General features: G+C 37.8%; 1 protein-coding gene across 5 annotated transcripts in view; it reads right to left on the reverse strand.

The window, feature by feature from the left end:
• The window catches only part of kmt2a (lysine (K)-specific methyltransferase 2A), a 148,321-nt gene that overhangs the window by 73,629 nt on the left and 54,409 nt on the right, over positions 1–20,283 (reverse strand). For all 5 annotated transcript variants that reach the window (XM_060847052.1, XM_060847051.1, XM_060847050.1 and 2 more), the window contains exons 4-9: positions 14,849–15,026; positions 9,504–9,729; positions 8,928–8,992; positions 7,374–7,742; positions 5,473–5,549; positions 1,022–1,150 (exon numbers count right to left, since the gene is read on the reverse strand). In XM_060847052.1, the coding sequence (XP_060703035.1) occupies positions 1,022–1,150; positions 5,473–5,549; positions 7,374–7,742; positions 8,928–8,992; positions 9,504–9,729; positions 14,849–15,026 (1,044 nt within the window). The remainder of the gene's footprint in view (positions 1–1,021; positions 1,151–5,472; positions 5,550–7,373; positions 7,743–8,927; positions 8,993–9,503; positions 9,730–14,848; positions 15,027–20,283) is intronic.

A 20,283-nucleotide genomic window follows, 5' to 3' on the forward strand; every position in this document is an offset into this window, starting at 1 on the left:
AAGAAAACAGTTGCACCCCCTAGTAAAAGAGTCAATACCAAAGGGGTATAATTTTAAAGTGAAAAGCAGGAATTTAGAGGGATTTGAGGAAAAGCTTTCTCACCCAGAGGGTGGTGGGACCTGGAATGCACTGCCTGGGAGGGTAGTTGAGGCAGACAACCTCACAAACTTCAAAAAGTACTTGGATGAGCACTTGAAGTTTCATAACATTCAAGATCATGGGGCCTAATGCGGGAAAGTTAGACTAGTAGAAATAGTAGCTTATTTTTGTTGCACAGACTCGATGGGTCGAGGGCCTCTTCTGTACTGTACGATTCTATGACGCAAAACCTGGTATGATCCTTTCGGATGACAGGAACCAATTTACAAGCCAGAATGTCCTACATACAGTTGTATGGTTTGGTTCTATTTTATGATGGAAAATATTCAAGTCTCCCAATCTGCAGAGATTTCTGTGGAAGGAACATTATTTCCCAATCTACCATTCAATTCAGAAAACCAGGTAAAACAGCATTAACAGGACTGCTACTAAATCTCCATGGAAGTTTTTTTGAGAGAAATACCAGATCACAATGTACTGAGCAGACAGGGAAAGGCTCACCATATCTTCATGCAATAGAGTTTAGAAGATTGAACATGGAAGAAAAAATATTCTCTAGTGTCCGAGAACTCAGCTAAACTGCGTATTGGAAAAGAATCAGAAAGAAGTGGCAATGAGGAGAAGGACTGACAAACACAAAGGGAAAGTCAATTCTTACTGCTCCAAGAATTCCCTGATGAAAATGGAATACCAGTGAACAGTTGCCTGTGAGTATGTAAGAAACAAAAAGGGGTATGGATAACTGATCAAGATTCACAGTAACAGTGCAAGGAAGAACCAGAAGGTCAGGATGTGTGTGTCCATGAAGAATGGAGGAGGACAGAAATCAAATCAAAATTAAATTCTACCCTTCTTGTCCTAAACTAATATTTTCTATAGTTTATGTGACAGCTTAGCAGTCCCAGCACTTTTTTGTTCTACCTTGAAATCCACTCTGATCCTATGGACTCCGTCTGCTAATGGTTTCTGTTTTCCACAAGTGACATTCATCAAAGGGGTGAGCAGGCTCAGGGTACTGGGTTCAAACTTACTGACAGCAATCACTTTATCCTAAAAACAAGAAACATTAAATAAATAAAGCTGTTGTTTGCTGAAAAATATTTGTCAGCAATTAGATATATCTGCTCAAGCTATCCTTTTCAAAAACATAATTTTTGACTGAGAGCTAAGTACTGGAGACTAATTTATAACTTCTACTGGAAATATGCAAGAAATATTGGTCACCATACAATTTACATTTTGTTCCATTAAAATAATGCCATTTTAAAAATTTCTCCATCACCATTTTACCTGCCCTCACAGAGAGTTGGGACCAACTACAGAGGTTTAGCTGCTCAGATCAGCTAACTCAGGTTGGAATAAGGATTACACTTGTGAACTTGTCTGTGTGGTTTAGTATTACAATATTTAGCACAACCTGAGGGAGTTTAGTGATAATGAACCAAGATATTTGTTTGGGTGGGGTGACAAGGATCACATGTAGAAAGTAAACAAAAAGAACATGTAAGTGCAAAACTGGATTCTTCACATGAAGAATCCCACAAAGCTTTTATCATGCTTCAGCAATTATGTGATTGGGTTGGAATACGTGTGTCAGACAAAAAGACACTTAACTGTCATCAAAATAGAACCTCCACCTGAATGTATATCCTATAGAGAATTCAGACCTGATCTGTCACTGCTTCATGCTCCACTTCAGCCTATTGGCCATCACAATAGTGTAGGTGGACTCGGGAGCTTCACAGTAAGTGAGCAATGATGATGTAAATTCATATCCTAAAGGAAGTAAGTTTCAGGCTGCTCAGGGTATTTAACCCAATACTATGAATGTAGGACTGGAAATTCTCAAGAACAATGGCAAGCAGCCAATGACAATTTGCTGGTTCTTGTGTCTCTGACCTCTACTTAGAGCCTGCACGATAGTGGGATTGAACCAAAGTTGGATTCAGTCCAGTTATGCGCTCTCTAAGAAAAGGAAAGGATATCCCAGCAGTTATTAAAATAGACCTATTTGCCATATGATTTCATTTTTCTTCTTCCTTCCCACAGAGAAGTGCCGGGTTTCCAAATGGCAAATAATCAGAGGCAAGAATTAAACTGGGATGTCACAGTATGGGTAATTGCAGGTACAAACCCACATAGTATCAGGTTACAGTGCAGCCTACAATAATGTTCCTCAAAGTGGCCTTAAAGCAAAACACTAAATAAGAGTGAAAATAAAATGATCTGAAGAACCCAAAATGTTAACTCTGCTTTGTTTCCACAAATAGTGCCAGACCCGCTGATCTTCTACAACAATTTCTGCCTTCGCATCAAATAAAGAGCAAAGCAAGGTGACTTACACTGCTGTAGGAAATGCCTGCAATAATCTTAATTTTGCAGGTACATTTCACTGCTATGTACACTCACCAAAAGAGTATTAACATTCTGACATTATTATCTGCCTATCATTACTTAATTTTATCAGTTTGTGTGCATTTGTCATCACAAATCTGTGACCAATGTAGTGGAACCCATCTCCACTTATCAGACACAGCACAAATCAGCATTAAATACCTTTCAATAGAGATGGGGAATAACACATCTTAAAGTCAAACTAGTCAATAGTTAGTCACTGCAGTGATGCACCTGGATAGCTTTCATCATATTGCCATTCATGTTTCCTGAAAAAATAAACTTTAAATTCCTCTCTACCATACAAGTGATAACATTAAAACTTTTCTGTCCTGATAGCAGTTTCAATACTGGAGATAACATGAACAGTGACTGAGGTAAAGTTGATGAAACTTAGTGCTGCTCCTAACAATCAGTTATGAAGCATGACTGGTAAAAAAAAAACTATGAGAACATTACAACGTATGATTCAAGGGACTGTGGATAACAGTGAAGTCTACTCTTCAATTGGGGGGAGGGGGGTGATTTAAATTATTTTATACAAGAGTCCATAAAATGAAATACAATTCCAATACTCACAGTACTTCACTCCTTGCAAAGAACAATCGTAGTTTAATAATTCCTCCTCTCTCCCTCTCTTCTAGGTTTTTTTTCCTGTCTCACTTATTACATCTTTCTTTCATTTTCCACTCTGCTTTTCTACCTCAGTTGAAATTTCATGACTCCTGTGGTCTTTCTCATGACTATGATCAGTGTCTATTGTTCTCATCTTTCTTCTGCCTGTTTTCTTCTCTTACTTCCTTGCTTTTATTCTGTTCTCTTTCAGTCCTCCCTCAACAAAAACTTTGCATGAAGCAACCTGGCAGTTTAACGAGGAATTATGTGAATATGCTGCAGCATAAGACTAGTAGGACATGTGTTTCAAGCGCATCATTTCTCTCATACAGTCCTGACGTCAGCTGGGCCAAGCTGGAGGAGAAACTAGTCCCAAGGGAAGGAAGGTCAGTTGGACAGCAAATCATCCTAAGCCACACCTGCTTGTAGCCTGTCTTGGCAGCATTGGCAGATACCTGAAAGAAACTCATCCTGATGGAACAATGCTTGGTAAAATGGAGAATGCTATTTTAAAATGTTTGTGTCAGTTCTATTTCAATTCTCCTGCCCCATTATTCTTTTTAACTGATTTTTGGTATGACAAACAACAACCCAGGAATAAGTTTTTAATCGTACAAAACAACTGTAGGAAAAACATGTTAGTATCATGCTTACAAACTGGGAAGATACAGAGTATTTATAGCACCTGTTCCTTTAATATTAAACTAAGACCTTAGATAAGAGACACTGCGGACATGAATCCTCTACAAGAATTTTGTGTCCCCATGCCTCTGATATTAAAATGTGTAGAAGTTGGACTGAGAAGGAGCATCTATGATCAGAGCATGAATTGCACACATTAACTCTACCTGCTTTATGAGAACTGAGGCCATATCAAGTGAACAAAGAGTCACTGAAGCCCTTAGTGCACAGTCCTTTCCACTAGATTTAGATACATTTTGGGCCATCTCTGTGCCCTGCACCTGAAAAGTCTTCAGCATTTTTCCAGTAATGAAAGAAAGACAAGATTTTATTGAGCAGGAGAATTAGAAGGGTCGACTTATTAGTTTAGTGAAAGCAACAATTATAATGGTACCTTTTTGAAAAAATGGGGCGCCAGGTCCAGCAGAAAAGGAGACTGAAAGATTATAAGTATATTCACCATTGTTTCTCACCTATTAGTATAAGAAAACCTGTGGGAAATATTCCTGCAATTTTTTGATTGTGGTCTCCCGCAAAGAAAGACTTGTTTCTGTGAGAACACATTTGCGAAAATAATCCCTATGCAAATACCATTTAAATCAAAGCTGGCCTCAGTTGCTCAAACAGTTAAAGGCCAACTTTAACACATGACTATATCCAACAGATCTACTGTGTCAACTAGTCTCCGACCCTTAGGTTAGAGCAGCGCCAAGAAAATCAATCAGGATCCTTTATGTGATGCTCGCTATATTAAAACTAATGCAATTACCATCTGGGTTAAAATGTACATTGCCAGTCTAGTGAGCTGTACCTACTTGAGTCAGCAAAGTTAACTTCCCTTTAAAATCATACATTTTCTGCATGAATGTACTGATCATATAACACCAATGCCAGAAACTCTTGGCTCCCAGATTCTCTACAGCAAGATGGGCAAAGCAAGGAGCCCCATGTGTTGCTACCAGCATTAAGTGAAATGCCAGGGAAAATCAATAATTGGCTTTTTATGCATTTTTCTGAGCTGTCATTGGACCGTACTGATAGCTAAGAATCCTCTTTTGTCACAGATCCATATGTAACAGGAACATCTTAATGAAAAGTGAAGGGATAAGAAATGACTAAGAGATAAAGGTGGGCAGCTGAATAGGTTTTACAATGTTAGCGCCCTGGGAAAGAATTATGCACCATATATGTGGACATTGAAAATGTAGGTGCACAATTTAGGGATATACCTGAATCGCAGCCCTGTTTGGTTCCATGTACAGACTGAACAGACTGGAAATTTGAAGCCACAAAAACGACACAGACATTTGCACACTAGGATTCCCAACAACAGTACAGAGCATCATGTGCTGAGAGTAAAAACTGTAAATTGTAAAATCTAACCAGGATAAGGTGAAGTAGAAGCAACATTTTTGGCTTGACATGAAGGGTGGTTCTAAGACACCTGATGTGCAGTTCAACCAGCATGGAACAGCACAATAAAAAGAAAGAACATCAGATATCTGCAACTTATGGAAGCATCTTGGGCAAATGCAATCAGAAGATTTAAAACAGTGGCATGAGTTTTAATATCATCAGAATGATAAAGGTTACCTAGGAGAACACACATACACCAAAATGTGCTGGAGTTGTCCTTTAAGTAAGGTAGAATTAAAATGCTAAGATGAAAGTTTAAATCTCACCTTTTCTTTCGGCTTTTTAGTTTTTAACTGAACATTGAAACGAGCAGGGGCTTTCTTCTGCTTGTTCAGCTCTAGTGCTGGGGAAACAAAGATCTTTATTAAGCAATAAACCAAGATGAACCTTTCACTGACAACAGGTTCAGATCGTATGAGGCATTTTTTTTCCCTGAAATGCTTCAAATTCAGTAAAATCTGATGTTACCTAACTGAAGGTACAGCGGCCCTTTAGTTGTTTGAGAACGGACAGGGGCTTTATGGCACCTTTAACAAAAGACATTGTGGACAGTTCTGATGGCTCAGTGTGTAACTGAGCCATACAGGTCTTAAGATCATAGGTCGACTCCCAGTCTCTGCTGATGTTTGCCAACGTGGCATGTGGGGACTCTGCAAATATTCTCAACACTCTAGAACAAGGATTGAAGTCATGCAGGGCTCCGGCTCTTGGGTGCTATCCAGCAGCCATCTAGACACAATGAGATGATTCAGCTGGGGTCAAGCTTGGCTGCGATACCCCATGAGATTAACAGCCTGTCATAATTTACCTTAAAGCTCAGTTATGGTAAAATACCATTTGGGCAAGGTACCAAAGTTGTGTCTGTAGAACTGCCTGCATCAGAGGAAGGGAGATAGACGAAAATGGATATTATATGGTAAAGCTGGTAATATATAATCGCACTGTACCATTTTAGGTGGTAAGTGTATATGTACCTTTCCTTTTCTAATTTCCTTATGGGGAAGATTCCGGATATTAGGAAGAGGTCCCATGCAAGTTGGGGAGCAGAGGTGGAAATAAGTAGCTAAGAAACCCCACAACACCCTCAAGAGAGACATTAGTTGAAGATTGGGATCAAACTGCCTGCCTGCTCTCAAGTACATCTTAAGAATCCTCAACAAGAGGGAAAAGAAATAAAACAAATAAATTGGAAGATGCATCATATATTTCAGGTGCTAGACACTAAACTGGCTGTAGAACCAATTTTAACAGTTTTATCTTGAACTCATTAAACAGGAGTGCCACAGTTTTTGTAATGGAAGACAACCTGGCCTGGTCTGAGGGAACAAAGTGCTCTAAGTCAGGAGGTTCTCAATACAACAACCCGAGGCACATACTAAAAAATAAACTCTGCACAAATATTTCCTGCATGGCATGCAAGCATTCCTTAAAACTTAATAAAGAAAAATGTGTAACAATTATAGATTGGGATATCTTGTAATAGCATTATTCAACACCATCAATGTATTCCCACCTGCAGCTAATGGACTGAGACAAAGCATGAGAAGTAATCAGCCACAAAAGGCAGGGAAAAGTGACTTGCTGTCAGATAAATGATGTGACATTTGAGATGACAACACTTTTAAAGGAAATAACAGAAACTGCCATTTAAATAAATCTTTAATTACAAAACGTTAGAATTTTTCAGTACTTTTATATTAGAATATTGCTTTCCAATTGTCTTGTGACTTTGCAGAGAGAGGACACAATCAAGTAATGCCAACCAGTTCTACGTGTGAAGAGTTTGACTGGTAGATGTCAACACGTCTTGTAGCTGAGATATATCAAACTGCAATGGCACCTGGTCTGGATTCCCCTCCTGCACCTCCCAATAAGATCCACAAAACTGCTAAGAACAATGTATATTTAGCATCAAGATAGCTAAGAACTACATGCTTATTATACAACTGGAAGGGGGATGAGTGACATCTAGGGAAGTGAAAACCCGCACCCTGAAATAATGCAGTGCATTATTAACAATTACACTGTTTTTGCAAATGAGTAGATTCATTAAAATGATGGCCAGAAGAAACTTTGTCACTTTTACATTAAAACGTCACTCCTAAGCACAAAATGGAAGTTAATTCCAGTGATGTGCGTGGTAGCGTAAATGCCAAGCTTGGATTACCTGAATCTGTTTGCAATGGCTGTTTTTTCTTAGGGTCATTCAGCCCAGGTTTGACTGATTCTTTCTTTAGTTGCACAGGTCCTGGCTGCTGAGGCAGGCTGAGGTCAGGGGGCTGAGGGGGCTGTTTGTTAGGTTTCCGGATAGGTGAAACCAAGGCTGTCTGTTGCCGGGCTTCAGAAGGTGAAGATGCATTGTCTTCCTCAAACTGCTGGTCATTGTGTTGATGAGGAACCTGGTTAATCTTCAGGGCATGTTCCTGACCTTGTGAACCACCCTGGGGAGAGCTTTTATGGCTGGAGTCAGAATGCTGTTTGACTGCTGGAAGTTCCTTCTTCTCTTGTGTTTTTGTTTTCTTTTCCTTTTTCTTTACTAAGAAGCAAAGTTAGAACATATCAGTCATAATGAACAGGATACAATTCTCATCAAGCCCAATTCCCACACCTCTCCAGAGGGCAGAGACTCATAGACAACATGGTTCTACTGAAACCAACACATCAGGCTGGATAGGTTACTATAGCATGGTGAACTTCAGCCCATTGATTAACTGTCAATAAGGGACTATCATGAATAATCAACTTCCAAGAGTGCTCTGAAGGAAAGCAGACATTTGTTCAAGAAAATGCTGCCTCTTAATGGGGAGCAAAGGCTGCTAGTTCAACACAATGCATGCTCCATATGCTTCTGTATGACATAGCTTATCCATGAATCAAAAAGGGAGCATCACCCCAAAGCATTGATTCGTAATTTGAACAGATGTATCTGGAGATCACACTAGCCACTTCTACTCAATCTGCAGACATTTTAGCAGCTGGTCAGTTCCAAGCTCTTCCGGGTTTAAAAAAAAATCCACCGACTTAAGACCTGCCCCAATACGATGAGGTAGTACAATTTAAGGACAAACAGCCGTTTAGATGAAATTCTAATCTACTGTGATAGTTCTTTTATAATGAACCTCAACACTTTCACTAAGACCTAACAAATATAAATAGACAAAAAGCACTAATTTATGCTTAATTAACTTCTTAATTCAATTATTTACAAGAAATGTATAACTTTAAGGGTAACAGGAAATCACTAGGCAAGCTTTACAGTGCCATTTAGCAGGGGACTAGGAAGATAAGTGTCTATGATGAGGGGAGTAAAATTACAAAGGAAGGAGAGTTTGGAGGAAATAAAACAGATTTTTACCTGTTACATAAATACACTTTATCTCTCAGTATATCTTCATTTTTATAAATCAGCAACAAATAAGATGGCTCCTATCCTATTAGCAAAAATTTCATAGGGCACATTAAACACATGCAAAAATTCTGTTCGGGTAAGTTTTGTTAAAGGCTAACATACCATAATCATTGCTCTTTAAAGCAATTAAATGCAGGCCAAGCGTTTTGGCAAAGTTTTGGACAAGAGGCCTAAGATGCTAATCAAGTAAGTCTTGATTTTCTATCTAGACAGCAAGTGCAACTTTATAAAATTGACCTAAAGTGAAGTGCAGAAGCAGAACCAAATGCAAATTAAGAAGCGCATAGCTGAGAGAAAACTGCAAGAACTCACCTTTAACTGGTTTTTGTGGAGGTGTTTTAGAAGGCATCCATTGGAGATTCTGACATTTCCGCATTCTACATTCACAGGAAAATATGGAGTTGTTAAGATACAGTTGAAAAGAGAACAGATTGAAAAGAAACAAAAGTTATAGAACACACATTACAATTTCAGGCATTGCATTTTGAACAGTTTAATATTATAGTTCTGAAAAACAAAGCTCCTGACACAAAATTCCTGAAAGGACAGTCTTCATGAAAAACCACTTAGACAATCAAGAGCACCATAAACCACGCACAGCAAACTCCATACCCAATTTTATACACTTCTTTATGTTATATTTCATAAAGACAGAGACTAGCAGGCCTCCAATAATTCATTCCAGCAAGCCAAATTTAGGGTAAATCAAATGTCTGGTTTCACTTTTGAGGTGTTCATTAAATTGGGGTCAATAGAAGGAATCCCTAGCCGATCTTCCCCAACCTAGCCCAGTGTAGCAGCTCAAATTGTAGCATTCCATCTTTTTTCTGAATGAGATCAGTTAACCTAAAGCTTGAACCATCCAGCTGGTTATAAAGGCTCACTCACTTGCAGCACTGTTTCTTCACATTCCGACCACCAAACTTAGGTTTGTCCAAGCAGTTTGTACATTGGCCGCAGTCATCTGGTACCTGACAGCCTGGACACTGCCCACACCTACGTGATCTCCTCCCTTTTCGAACAATAGGCTCCTGTGGCACCTTGTGCTTAGCAACTGGTTTAATTATTGGCACAGGTGGTTCAGCATCCTCAGACCCAGCTACAGACGATTTATCTGTAATGCAATGACAAAAAGTTTCATATCTGTCATTTTCTGGGCAACAGGGATTACATTCCAATGATTTCTAGTGGCAGAGATCTCCACAAAATATAGGCACATTCCATATAGACACTCATTCCCACAAAGGATGAATTTTACATTCCAAATATAAATGTTAGTCATCTAAAAGGAATAAATGTTAAACTTTTAAATATATACAATTTTTAAATATATATAGCAGTAAATGTGGAAATAACATAAGACATAATTCTTAATACATTATGCTCATAACTATCTGTACACAGGCACAGACAGAAATTTGATGTCATGCCGGTCCCCAGAGCTACCTTCATGGTGTTGGATTCTTGAAACTCAGTTTTAATACTATAAACATATCCGACCAGCTCCAAGTAGCTCAAGGCCACAATTATACAAATTGAAAACCAAAAGCCAAATATGGAACCTACAATTTTCTTGACCTCTACAAGTTTCCACCTGACAAAATTCGATTCTCAGTAGAGAACATATGCTCTCCAATAGAGAAGGCTCCCTATCAGTTAAGTCAGAGGAACAACACTGACCAATTGTAATGAGTCAGGATTCCAAATGAAGGCCTAATTTTCATTTCCAATTGACCTAAAACTTGAAAAATTATTGACCAGTCTCTCAAAACATTGTCAGCAAATTCACACGTACAGATGGGCTCTCTCTTCACATCCACTATTTTCTCTTGGCAGATTATTTTAGATTTTCATTGCCTTCCACGTGAAACCACTTGTTCAATGGTAAGTCAGAGGTTATGAACACACATTAATTATAACTATTTTCCTTGTGCCTTATCACAGTATTGTGTCACCAAGTCTAACAAAGTATCTTTATCTAATCGGTCTGCAAGATTGCCAGTCAGTAAGAATATCCTAGGCTGCCAGTGGCAAAACAGGAGCAGGAAATAAATTCTTAACTATTACTTGAGAAAAGGTACTAATGGGGCTAAAAAGTAATATGACCCTTGGATCTGAAAGGGTGAATCTCAGGATATTAAAGGAAATAGCTACAGCAATAGCTATTGCACTGGTAGTCACTGTCATCATTCACTAACTACGTATATGATTGTCCACCTACAAAATTACATGGTAATAATCTTCCAATAATCCTTATATTCTGAAAAAGTCCTGCATGATTTGAAAGCTATCAACGTGACACCCTTACACAAAAAGGGAAAGAGACTGGGATTCTGCAGTGTTTCCATGCACAACACTAGTCTATGCCCACATGATGACTACCTGGCCAGCAGAAAATTTAAGTTTATCAGCTGCCCACTTTGCTATACAATTAGTCTAGGTCTCCAGATTACTAAAGCACTATACCACAGTTTCTCCTACTGAATTGTAAGATTCAGGAGGGCATATGGGGTAAGTGCAGAGACAATGCTTCTCTTTGTGGCGAAATCCAATGAAAATTAAAATTAAGAGGTTTCCTCTTTTAAGGTGGAGAACAGAAGGAATTTCTTCTCTAAAGAGGATCAATTAGCTTTTGGAATTCTCTTCCTGAGAACAGTGGAAGCTGTGCTACTGAATATACTCAAGCCTGAGTTACAAAGATTTTAAATCCAAGGATTATGGAGGGGAGAAGGGAAAATGGAGTTAAATTCAAAGTCACATTCAAATCAGTCATTATTTTATTGGTGGACCAGGGTTAAGTGGAAGAGGTTCAAAGGGCCAAACAGCCTACGCCTGCTTCAATTTCTCATGACCATATGGAAGTTGCATTGGTTTCATTGTAACTCCACATATTAAACCATTAGGAAACATTAAGTAAGTTAGGTACAACTTCATTCTAGTATTACTGTTTGCACAGGTATAAGCAAAAGCCACATGTTTTTTACTAGCCAGACAAGCACTTCAAACTCCAAACTATACATGGTCATGGCTTTTGAAACAACTTCGACCATAAAATATCAGCATGGGTTTGAAAACTTAAGTTGGAATTTCCCATCTTCATTATTAGTCAACTGACAAATACAAGCACACAGAACATCACGACAGAGTCAGATGCATCATAAAACACTGATTAGATATGTAACTTGCTTGGTCAGAACTAAACTGAAGTTGGGTTTCAACAACCTATTATCTTGACTACCACAGCTCCTGAAATGACCCAAACTTTCTATACATTTTTACGCATTATAAAAGTTGAATACATTTTCTGGGTAACAGCATTCAGTCTTTCAAATTTTGACACCTAGCAAGCCTAGGCTTGCTCGCATTATACGCCTGTAGTTGCAAAAAATGCAATCGAGCTAAGTTAGGAAGTAGTGGTTACGTATGCAGAAATTGTTCCAGTCTAGAGGACTCTGTACTAACAAAGCTCTGTAACTGTCATTAAGATGTGACAGAATCATTCACTCTATAGTTATGGCATCCAATTTGGCAAAACAACCAGACTACACTTGGTCATTCATCAAGAAAATTAGTGTCAAGAATACACCATGTGACTAACTGTAAACATAAAATATACTTAGTGTTATCCTCAAATGGATTTATCCTCAGTGTTCTAGGATTCAGTACAAGAGTGTCTCTGGACTTGAAAGGTTAACTCTGCTTTTTTCCCATTGCCAGACCTGCTGTGTTTTGCCAGTAATTTCTGTTTTTGTTTCAGTCTCCAGCATCTGCAGTTCTTTGTTTTATTACATCAATACAAAAGATACTATCTCAACTTTAAACACATATGCTGGATCTTTGATGTCAAAAAATTACCTTTTTTTATGGAGATGGCAGTTAGAGAATTGCAGGCCGTTTGAGAGTGAAGTTAGAAAATACTTTTTTCACTAGTGAAAACATAGAGCTGTCCCCTAGAAGGCTGTAGACACTGGGAGTCATTTGCAACTTCAAGAATGAGATTGATGAGTTTTAGCTAAGGTTATCCAGGGATAGACAGCCAGAATATGCGAATGGGAGGTGTGGTTTATGATAAACAGCTGCAAAAAAAATACACAAATACTGGGTTTCAACATTAAACTGGAGCATGCTAAAATGGTGCAACTCTTTAAGTAAATTGCCCATTTAGTCCTGTTGTGACCACAGGACCCTGGAATATATTTGGATATAGTTGGGTACTTTGCTGAGGGTGAGAATGGGTAACAGTGGGTCCAGGCTATATGGATGCACTGGCATGAGAGAATGTGTCCTGCTCCTTCCTGTTTGTTACATGAATATGAGAATAGCACATGATTGTAGATCGGAAAGAAAAATCAAGCATACTAACAAATAAGTTATTGAAAGAATGGTGCTGTAATCAAAAGAAAACAAAGCCACATTTAAACAACAAACTACCAGGGAAAAAAAAATGCCATCACAGCAACCTGCTTGTTTTCCGAACATTCTCACCACTATTGTCAATGCTAATGTTCTTTAATAATATGTCTGAGGTGCAAGAGCAAGTACTCTGAGATAAAGAGCTAAATAAGTAGAAAAGCAATCACGGATTCAGATACTTTTGAAATTTAGCAGTGCAATAATGCAGTTGATTTGCATTTTCACGCACAAGAAATGAATATAAATGATGTTTTGTAGATTTTACAAGGGGCAATAACAGGATTGGAACACTGTCCATTTCAGACAATCAACATCTAGCATTCTAGTTGCAGTTGGATGTAATGGAAAGCTTCCAATTCACCTTCCAAATACACCCAGTCCCAACCACTAAAGAACAACATTCTACCAATGAGACAGTATTATACTTACAAACAATACCATGACTTAACCAAATGTTGCTGGCATAAATGGGAAAATCAGAAACCATATTATCAAGATTTATTTGAGGCATGCTCCATATCAACGACTGGCATTGTAGACTGGGATGGTTTCATCCTCTCAATTTAGTACCATTGTGAAGCGATTTGAGATTCAGCAACACCAGGATCGGATTATGGATTAGGATTCAAGAGCTAACCTGATTCTTGAGTGAACCAGAAAGCTAGCCCTTGGAGGCAGCAAGATCATACCTCTTCCTAAACATAGTTCAAAGTTTCAGTGCAGTGCTGAACCTGGTTTACCCAAAGTTTTGGACACTTTCAAAACTCATTAAACCTCATTTTAAATAGTTTTTAGAAAGAACAGGAAACTTATCCTTTCTACATTTTAAATACTTATTTTTTTAAACAAATAGGAAACAGCTCACAGTTCCTGGTAAGGCCTTTACAATTCCAACCAGGCAACATAAAAACTTTTTTCCCCTGAATGATGCCCCCAACTGCAAAGCAGATTTAAATCGTTAAGCGTTGTAAACAAAACTGTTGGTACTGATCATTGTGCAACTGTACATGGTGATTTACTATTATCTCATGTTAGTACTTGGGCACTTATCAGATAAAAAATTCTAACTTAATGTAGCAATTATAACTTAAACAATCTGCAAATCATGCACTCGCTGTCACCATAGACTCTGATTAAGCAAAGTCTCTGCCACAAGAATGTGCAACATTTTCCCAAGAGGGAATAACCAGGGCTTTTTTATTATTAAAAGTAAAACTGTAATCTTAATACCTCTTCTAAAATTGCTCATAATACATTAAAATAAATGCAGTTGAAACTTTCTGAAAACAAACTGTAACAATGTGGTTTCTGACCAATCAATATGAGCAATACTTGAACAGCTGAATGTTTTATGGATGAACATTTTCACAGGTTCAATCTAAAACTTCACCTAGGAAATTGTAAAATCAGCAGTCAGTTATACCATATTTTAGTCACTATCTTCATACACAGGTAACATAATATTTCACTCATTGACATGTCCTAGACAAGTAGATTTAGTCAGCTTTATTCATTTATTCTGGTCAACCAACTGCAACCAAGACAGAATATTATTAATTCAATGCTACAAAAGCGATGGTTCATAATTCACTCCATACGCTTCATGGACTGAAGTTCCAAATTAAGACAACCTCATGAAATTTCACATCATATTTTTGAAAGTTTAAACACACTTCCACTTCAAAACTTGGGAGTAGTTGAACCAGAGCGTTTTCAGTTTTAAAAAACTTTTTGCTCTTAAATAAGACAAAACAATTTCACCCCAAGAGGTAAATTCCCACCCCATAATTTAAGCAGCAAGAGCATTTAATTTTGCCTACCGTCATTTCCCATTGAAGATAGTATCTTCTCACGCTCTTCCCATGGCAAGGCACTCAAGGTAGGCATGTCATCAGGGAACACAGCCCTCTTCCGACCAAGGGCAACAGCTGCCCGTCTGCAAACATGTTTTATACGAGGCCCTCGTATTGATGCCTCTGAAGAATCACTTTCTTGACCCTGATACAATTATAAACCAATTGGGACACATCAATTTTCAGATAGAGAAGTAAAAAATACCTAAGGTTCTTATCCATTGCACCTGCAAGTCTTAGCAATATTAACTACCTAAAATAAATATATACAAAAACTACCTTAACTCTTGGAAGTCAAGCACTGTTCACAATGTTCGGGAACAGTATTTAAGTAGACAATAAAGACATATGAGAATACCAATACAGTAATCAGCTATTTCTAATTTCTGGAACAATAAAGAATACAATAGTTCACTTCAACTAGGTTCACATGCACATTAGCACAATTATTGAAACAACTGCAAGCTTTATAGAATTGACACTAGAGACCAAAACCAACAGCATATTCTAACTGAATTTATTAAATTTATGGGAAACAAACTAATGAAATATCACTAAACTCTTCAGGATTACATTCAAGTAATTATAGAATAAAAATAATTGAGGTTTAATAATACAAGGTGTCCATGATTTGGAGATGCCGGTGTTGGACTGGGGTGTACAAAGTTGAAAATCACACAACACCAGGTTATAGTCCGACAGGTTTAACTGGAAGCACACTAGCTTTCGGAGCGATGCTCCTTACATCACACTGTAAATTTTTGCTATAAATTCTGTGTTAGGATTGAGCCCTCCACTACCACCTGATGAAGGAGCATCGCTCTGAAAGCTAGTGTGCTTCCAATTAAACCTGTTGGACTATAACCTGGTGTTGAGTGATTTTTAATAAGGTGTCCAAGTAGAGAAACATGGTTCCACTTAAGGAAAAGGCTGGGTATTTAAAATTGGGCAATAGTTCTGAAACTGAACATTTCCTAGAAATGTACTGAGGAATGATAGTGGCAGAAGCTGGATGAGATCATTTGCTGATAATCCAAATGAAAAGAGGAGGGAGAAAGGAGGATTTCACAAACTCAAAATAAAGTTAAATTGGAAACCTGCAAACATTTTCACAAATAGTTCTCAAAGGACATGCTGACTAAATATTGATCAAATCAGTCAATAAATTACTTATTCATCCAAGTCTCCAATTTAAAAATTTCTCTGTGGTTATACGGAAACATGGACACACATACAAGGATTTTTTAAGAAACATACATTTTTGCAGAATACTGTAGCATAGATACATATCCCAGCTCATCTCAGTAGAATAAAACTGGAATAAATATGAATTATCATAACTGCACTTAGGGCATATGAACCTAGCTATTGTGAATTTTCTGTCCTTTAGCTCTAGAGCTCGAGACTAGGTGATTACTCTGTTGCTATTCTGTTACATCATTGTCTAATTAAGTACTGCTGAAAGAACATTATGTAAACAATATTTGATTGTCAGGAATAATGTAACGCACATATAAATGTCAAGTTTCAAAGACAAAATAGTTGGTCAGAAAGATGGAGATTGAGTTTTTTATGAGTAACATTTTCGGATAGATGGAAATCTTTTCCCTTTACACTGCTATCACAGTGGTCATGTAGGAACTGATATCACCTTTAGAAGTAGCATTAAACCAAGAAACAGCTAAATTTATTAATAAAAAAATAAGTTGTAACCTCCATGGAGAGAGGTATTAATTTCTGTACACCAAGTTATCAATTTAAAATTAAAAACTATTTGTACAAACTTATACCATTTCATCTCTTCTCCCCACCACAATGCAGCGTATACAATGAATAAGTATTAAAATTCATACAAATCATCTAATTAATCTTCAGAGTAGAAATAATGCACCCAAATCTGCTTCCAGAATGGAAACATCATATGAATCATCAAAAGTCTTAAGGACGCACATTGTCACAGCCATGTGATTTTGCAAATAATAATCCTTTCTGCAGCCAAGTTTATTTGATATCCCACGTTTTTGAAAAAAAACAATCTGCCTCATGACTTCTCTGGCTCCTATAGGCCGCTTTCCCAGAATAGTTGACATTGATGCCAATGTGCTGTTTTCCTCAATATAAGTTATCTCTCCTCCAGTCAACCAGTAGTTTCAAATTTTTCTCATGTTTTCCTTGAAAGGTTTGCTTACAGAGACATCCAAGGCCAAACAAGGCTGGTTAGACCACTAGGAATGCCGAATATCACTACTTTACAATCAAATTTCAACATTAACCAGGCATGATCCTAACATGTACCAGATCAGAAGATATTTTATATAACCCTCTTTGGAGTTTCCAATTAACCATTCACAGCTATATTTTTGAGTCGTCTTCATCCATCCACTCTTTATTGCGAAAATAGACGATCACTCCTTTTGGAAAGTGTTGTTTTGGGGAAGGATTCTCTTTTGGACAGCATCATTGGTTAAGGTTTGTCCCTTCAGTCTTACAAGGTAACTGAATCTATTCCTTTTATGTTCAGCTAACTTCATTATAGTGGTTTTCTCCACTACTGTGCTCACCTTTTAACAGTCTGGCATGTCAAAATTCTTGAAGTTGCATCCAAATTCTAATATGTGTCAATCTGTGTCAACTCTTTTATCAAAGTCTGTTTATAAACCGCTGAAATGAGAGATAGGCTTGTCACTGAGTTCTGTTGGGAGGTGCTGTTGAAATCTTGGACTTTCCATCTCAGTGCAAAGTTGTTTCCTTTCGTAAACTTGGTACACTTCCAAAGTTGGCTTTGAAATTTGCAATGCCTAATTTTCTTGCTTGTTTCAAGGTGAAAATTCAGGTAAGTCCATAAACAAAATCTGTTCTGGAGATTTTCACTGGCATATTTTGCCATTTTGACTTCTAATTGTGGCCACATGTTAGGGTTTCCTCTGTGCATTTATTCTTCGATATCTGCCTAATTGGTGTAGAAAGCTTGCTCCTACCTCGAATGTTCTTCTCCAGTATCTTGAATTCTCTAGCTTTTGCAAAATTATTTGCTTACACTGTAAATCTCAAGACTTCAAGGTTGAACTGGGTTGTGTATCCTCCATTCTTTCTTGATATCATGTTTTCATATTAGATAGTAGGATTGGCAGGAACGCAGCACATGACTCTGAAGTGATAGCCATAATATACACGATGACATGTACAGACACAGGACTAATTCTTAAATAGTGAGCTATTACAAACATGTAAAATAGGAGCACAAGTAAACCATTTGGCCCCTCAATCCTGTTCCACATTCAATAAGATCATACAATCATTTCCATCTATCTGGAAACCTTAAGTTTCTACTTGGGCAAGGGAATAAATTCTACCTGTGCCTTAATAATGTAATCTCCTAAAATTTTATCAAACAAAGCTTGCCACACAGACAGTTTAGCTTCAGCTGAAGCAGGTCACAAGTACAAAGAGTTTGGGTTTTTTTGGTTAAAAGTGAGGCGTTGATCTACACACAAAAAATATGAACATCTTATCGTTTTTGGTAAAAATTCAGAGATTGGCTTTTATAGGTGAACAGCCATTACTTGTGCATGTAACATCTTGTTCAGTACATTTAACATCTGTGCTTGAATTAGGACTTTATTCTGATTACACTATTAGCAAAAGGTGCTTCAACACACTTTTGCTAATCATCTATATTTTTGCATTTACTTCTCAACTGTACCCAGTTGAGAACATAGAAGGTCAACCAGAAGGGGCCTGATCCACTATTCATCCATCAAAATACATACTTTTTGGTGGTGTGGGACATTGATGCTTTGCTGACCTTTGTATCTGTATTTTAAACCACACGCTCACAATCATAAATATTGCTGTTAGGTGCACCCACATGGATTGTGACAACATCTACCTGCATACAGAGTGTCTTTAACCTACAAAACATAGCATAGGAAACATCCCAAGGTACATTACAACGAGAGAAAACTTTCACCCAAAATGTTTGAGCTATAGGGAAAGGCTGAATAGGCTGGGGCTGTTTTCCCTGCAGCATCGGAGGCTGAGGGATGACCTTACAGAAATTTATAAAATCATGAGGGGCAGAAATAGGGTAATTACACAAGGACATAAGTTTAGAGTGGGAGGGGAAGGATTTAAAAGGGACCTAAGAAGCAACGTTTTCATGCAACGCGTGTATGTGTGGAATAAGTTGCCAGAGGAGTGGTGGAGGCTACAACAATTACAACATTTAAAAGGCATCTGGATGAATATATAATAGGAAGGGATTAGGGGGATAAGGGCCAAGCGGTGACTAATAGGATTAGATTCATTTAAGATATCTGGTCAGCATGGACAAGTTGGACCGAAGGGTCTGTTTCTGTGTTGTACATCTCTATGACTCTAAGGAACACACACCAAGCTAGGTTAAGAGTAGTTAGGGCAAGTGACCGAAAGTTTAATCACTGTGTGGGCTGAGGAGGTTTTGAAAAGGTTCAGACTGAAGTGAATAGATACTAAGCCACATGTAAGAAGTTCCAGTGAGTATAGCTGAGGCACCTGAGGGCTTTCATTGAAACTGAACAAAGGCCAAAGGCAGGTGATTGTACAAGTATGCTACCACAGCAAAGCAAAGCACTCCAGATGTTGGAAATCTGAAATACAGGCAGAAAATACTAGTTAACATATTTCTGACAACAGAGAACGTGATGCTACAACCAAGGCTAAAGAACTGCATTCTCACTCGTCCCACGGAACCACTCATCACAACATAAAATGAAATAAAATATTTTCTTTCAATCACCAGGAGGATTAATCAAATTCTTCGTATACTTTATATTTTAAACCAAAAGGTCTATCAACCAAACCTCTTAACAAACATAATTATGGATTATTATTGAAAAAGTTTTATTCTGATAAAGGTGCAGTCAGCATTTAACATAGAATCAGTAATATATAAACATTAATGCATATTCCTCTAAATATCCCCAAAACACATGGAATGAAATGTTAAGTTTCTCTCTCATCAAATGTTGCCTGACCTGCTGAGTATTTCCATTGCCCTGTTTCATGTTCAACTATCATACTGCAAGGAATGAGGACACGTGGCATAGGTACTATTGTTCTCATTTTCCCCAAGTAGTTTGGGTAAGTGCATCTACCTCAACTTTTTTCCACCTCCTTTACAGAAAGTAGGAACTTGCTTTTGAGAAGAATAAAGTTGAACTCTCCATCAATTACTTCATCAATTAGTTCAAAGACATTTTATCAACTTACCTCCCCGTTTTATTTAAAACCATCCATGTGGTTTTGATAAGGGTGAAGGAAATCTTATTAGGCTATTTCTAACATGATCATTACCAAGCAGTTATGAGTTCCACCAAAGCAGTCTGTGCCAACTTGTTCTCGAGCTGTGGTTTACAACAGAA

The sequence above is a fragment of the Hemiscyllium ocellatum genome, chromosome 29 (assembly GCF_020745735.1).
Source record: "Hemiscyllium ocellatum isolate sHemOce1 chromosome 29, sHemOce1.pat.X.cur, whole genome shotgun sequence".
NCBI classification, from domain to species: Eukaryota; Metazoa; Chordata; class Chondrichthyes; order Orectolobiformes; family Hemiscylliidae; genus Hemiscyllium; species Hemiscyllium ocellatum.